Source organism: Erinaceus europaeus, chromosome 10, assembly GCF_950295315.1.
Source record: "Erinaceus europaeus chromosome 10, mEriEur2.1, whole genome shotgun sequence".
NCBI lineage: Eukaryota > Metazoa > Chordata > Mammalia > Eulipotyphla > Erinaceidae > Erinaceus > Erinaceus europaeus.
Genome location: NC_080171.1, coordinates 56147341 through 56151969, shown reverse-complemented (window position 1 = coordinate 56151969; position 4629 = coordinate 56147341). Strand labels below are relative to the sequence as shown.

The window sequence follows — 4629 nt, the reverse complement described above, 5'->3', positions numbered from 1 at the left end:
CCCTTGGCTACTGTAGTTTTTGAATGAGTTCTGGAACTAAATATTAAACATCATTCATTTTATTCTTCCTTTTCTGTATTTGTTGACTATTTACAAGGTAGGCGTTATTCTTAAAAAAAAAAAAGTTTAGAATCATTTTGTCAAATCAAAAAAATAGTCCCTGACTGAGAGTTTTGGTGTGACTGTTATCAGGGTACCAGTTATTCTGAAAAGAAATGACATTTTAACCATATTTAACCTTTGGATCCCTTCCATTCTTACAGCCATTATCTGTAGGGTTTTTTCTCTTTAGTTCTCTTTTTATTATCTTTACTTATTGGATAGAGACAACCAAATATGAAGAGACCAAGAGGCACCTGCAGTCCTGCTTCACTGCCTGTGAAGCGACTCCCCTGCCGCTGGGGAGCCATGGGCTGGAACCGGGATCCTTATGCCTGTCTTTGATTTTGAACCATGTACGCTTAGCCCGCTGCACTACCACCCAACTCCCTGAAGTTTACTTTTATGAGTGGTGAGATACAATGGTTCAGTTTCATCCTTCTACATGTTTCCACTCAGTTTTCCCAACACCATTTGTTGAAGAGATACTTCTTTCTCTGTTGACCAGTTTGACCCCTTGGTCAAAAATTAGATGTCCATAGGTATGGGGCTCTAACACTCCTCAAAGTAGATCTGAGCTATTCGCCTACTTGATAGCCTGACAGTATCACCATTTACTATGATTATGAGCATATTTCTCAGTTATACTAAGACAGGATCTGATATTTGCAATGTATTGTGAAGCTAGACACTTGTTTACAAATGAGGCTGAACACCACATTCTGTGAAATATGCATTAAAGAAAACACCAATGCTCATCCATATGCAGTTATTTCACATCTGCCCTGTAAGGTAGGTAATCAAAGGTTAGGATATGATTAGGAATAGGATGGAGCAAAAAATGCATTTTAATCCTTTTCTCTAAGTAGCTGCCTGTTACCCACAGAGTGATACCTTGCTTGAAGTCATAAAATTGTTGGGTTTTTTTTTTTTCTGTAATAGTGTAAGCTAAAGAAGAGTGTTGTGTAAAGTACTGCATCCATTTTTGTCACAGACAAAAAGGGGTGTGGGTGGAGACCCTCTAGGCTCTGTCAGAGGTTCTAGAAATCAGCAAGATTTGACTAGAACTTACTTTTGCTCTCAGTCCTTTTCACAGCTGACCAGCAGTGGGCATAAGACCCACATGTCGAGGTGTTTCCTGTAGGAAAGTGAGTCCCACTGTTTCCTTTTCCTTTCAAAGTCTATTTCATCATTATTCAATATTGATTTATTTTCCTCTTTGTTGCACTTGTTATTCATTATACTTTCTCTTGTTATTGATGATTTCGTTGTTAGGAAAGAGAGAAATGGAGAGAGGACGGGAAGACAGAAATGGGGAAGGAAAGAGAGACACCTGTAGACCTGCTTTACCGCCTGTGTAGTGTCTCCCCTGGAACGGATATCCAGGGGTTCTCGAACCGGTATCATTCCGACCTTCATAGAGCTTTGTGCCATGAGTGCTTAAGCAGCTGCACTATCGCCAGACTCCCCCATGTCATCATTGTAACAGCGCATGCTCTTGGGTCCCAGAAATGTTTCTCAGAACAGTCTTATCTACAATGCCTATAGTGGTTTTAAGAAACTTGCAGTGGAGAGTCCAGTAGCAGTGCAGCAGGTTAAGCGCAGGTGGCTCAAAGCACAAGGACCAGCAGAAAGATCCTGCTTCAAGCCCCAGGCTCCCCACCCTCAGGGGGCTCACTTGACAAGCAGTCATGCAGGTCTACAGGTATCTGTCTTTCTCTCCCCCTCTCTGTCTTCTCCTCCTCTTTCCTTTCTCTCTGTTCTATCCAACAACAACGATATCAATAATAACTACAACAATAGAAAAAAAGAAGGGCAACAAAAGGGAATAAATAAATAAATATTACAAAGAAACTTGCAACTGCCATTTAAGTTTCCTCTCTGTCTGACTTTCCATTCCTAATAGAAACTCGTTGGACCTAGAAACCAGGAGACCAGAAGCATCTGTGTGACAGGACAGTAAGGTGGAGGAAGTAAAGATGCTTGAGACAGAGTGAAACAGTGTCATAATGTAAGACTAGTACAGGGGATGGAGTGCCTGGTTCAATCAGTTCTATGTTTCAGCAGTCCTCACTACATTCTCTTCAGTATTTGGACTCACCATTCTTTGCTGACTGAATACAAATGACTTGAACCTCTGATGGAAGGACTGACCATTTTCCACACTCCAAAACTCCTGTCACTTCCACAGAGGTGAGTGACCAAGTGATGAACATGTCCCACTAAACAAGACAAATAGGATTCTCACCAAGATTTCCATGGGAAAAATAAGGATTTAGTTGTAACAAATCCTTAAAATTCAAGTTCTCCTTGAAAGCAATATAATTGCTTTTAAAGCAAGGTAAAAATATTTCTGAATTTTAATGTGAAAAAAATATCTCATAGAAAATATTTGTATTATATCATTCAGTAAAATACATAACATCAGGACAGCTATTGTCAAAAGACTGAGTATTATTATAGAATTGCATCCTTTAACACATTCTTGATGAATATTAGTGATGATATATTAGGTGTTCATTCACTAAATTCTGTGCTACAATTGAATTAAGAGGCATTTGAAATGACCACTGCGGTGTGCAAGACTGATAGGTGAGATTCACTTCAAGGTGGCTCCTATGGCATTTTTATACATTATAAATTAAAACCGTGTACCCACAATCTAATAAGACTTCTACCCTGAAATACTTCCCAGTGGCTTAGAAAAGACTTGAGAACATCATTTTTCTGTTCTTCCTTTTGTAGGGTTTCAAACAGCTGGATTAGATACACATTTGTACTGATACACATTTGTACTGTGTTTGTACCTTCTTTTTTGTCTAAGACTGAGTTTCAACACAGCAGAAAATGGATTTCCTTTCTTCACTTGTATGACTCGATAACTACAACATTTGACACTGAGGAAGAGATTTGACTTTTTTTTTCTTTTTTTTTTTTTTTTTGCCCTTATGCCAGAGTACCTCTCAATTGTAGCTATTAATGGTGGTGCTGGAAATCGTACCTGGCACATTACTGATACAAAGTATCTGTCCTACAAATTGTCATCTATACTCTCAGATTATACTTATAATCTATATGGAATAAATGAATGAAGCAACATCGCCATCCATTTGCTCACATTGCTTAAGAAAGAAGAACGAGGGTGCAATTTACAACAGGCACATACAAAAAGTCTTCTTGGCAAGAATTTAGTCAAACCAGGTGCAAATTTAATAATACAGAGAGAAAGATAACCACATTTTTAAATTTCCATAGAGTATGCCATAATATTGAACATGTAATTGCATATATAGTTTCCAAATATATATCTGATAGAAATATTCAAGGAAAGGAAATTTAATAAAGGAATAAATAAATCATCATGGCAGTCATCTCTTAGGAACATATCCTTGCTTACTACCACAGAGAAACTATTTGCTAATTAAATTCAGTAAACCCTGTGACTCTAACAGAAACAAGAATGTTTGGAATGGCCAGAGACACATATCCAAAATGGCAGCTAGTGCATGAGATTCACTTCATGGCGACCCCAACTCTTCTTCCTTGACTCTTGCTAGTAAGGTTGTGGACAGAGTGAGGGATCTCATGATTTCCACTCTGACGACCTCCCAGGCACACGCACTGTCCTTCTTCTCTTTCAGGTAGAGACGAATTCTCTGGAAGTACCTCTTCATCTGCAGGGAAGCGCTCCCATAGCTCTGGGCAGAGTCCTCCTGTGTCCCCAGCTGTACCAAGCAGGAGTCCAGGTGTTCCAGCTGCTGGTGCAGCCCTGTGCGCACGTGGTCCAGGAGGGTCTTGTCCCAGGCAGCAGAGGCGCGCTCTGACAGGAGGAGGTGGAAGGCCTGCTGCACCATCTCATGTTGCACAGACATGACCCGGACCTTCTGCAACTGGCTGCCATCCACCTGCTGCCAGGGGAATCTGAAGTCTCTCCTGTCCTTCAGGCAGGAAAGAGGGGAGAGTCTCCTCATTTGGCCCAGAAGCCTCATGTTTTGCATGCTGTCCAGGACATGGCTCTGGGGCAACTCACAGCCCAGAGAGCCACTGGGGCAACAGATGAGCACCACCAGGGTCATCAGGAGACACAGCAGGAGGGCCATTGGCAAAAGGAGGGTGCTGCTGGTCTGGCAGAGATGAGCGACTGGGTGAACCTGGGATCCTAGGTGCTCTGAAGACAAGCTCCCAAGCCTGGCCTTAAATAGGGAGGGAACATGGATGTTCACTTCTCAAAGCATCTTTCTATTCATCGACTTCCCTGATTTTGTTTACATTCACGTGTCCCGCATATTGACTAAGAAGACATCCTCCATCTAAAGTAGTCTTACATTCATAATACAGTTTATTTTCCCAGGAGCTTCAGGTTGCCAGCCAGAAAATGTCTTTTTCCAACACTTTTTATCGTTTCCGTTTGATGTCTTACTAAGGACATAGTTTACACCATAATCTGAGCTCCATTTTGACCCGTTTTTTTGTGTGTTTTTTTTTTTTAAATTGGTTGGCAGGCCCCTCAGTCCTATGGTCTTCTACATT

The 4629-nt window shown here is 41.0% G+C and overlaps 1 protein-coding gene across 1 annotated transcript; it reads right to left on the bottom strand.

Annotated features, from left to right (window-relative positions):
- Positions 1-3617: 3617 nt before the first annotated feature.
- LOC132540746 (interferon omega-1-like) lies at positions 3618-4199 on the bottom strand. The gene has a single exon (XM_060198949.1). The coding sequence runs from the start codon at positions 4197-4199 to the stop codon at positions 3618-3620; it is 582 nt and encodes a 193-aa protein (XP_060054932.1).
- Positions 4200-4629: the final 430 nt, after the last annotated feature.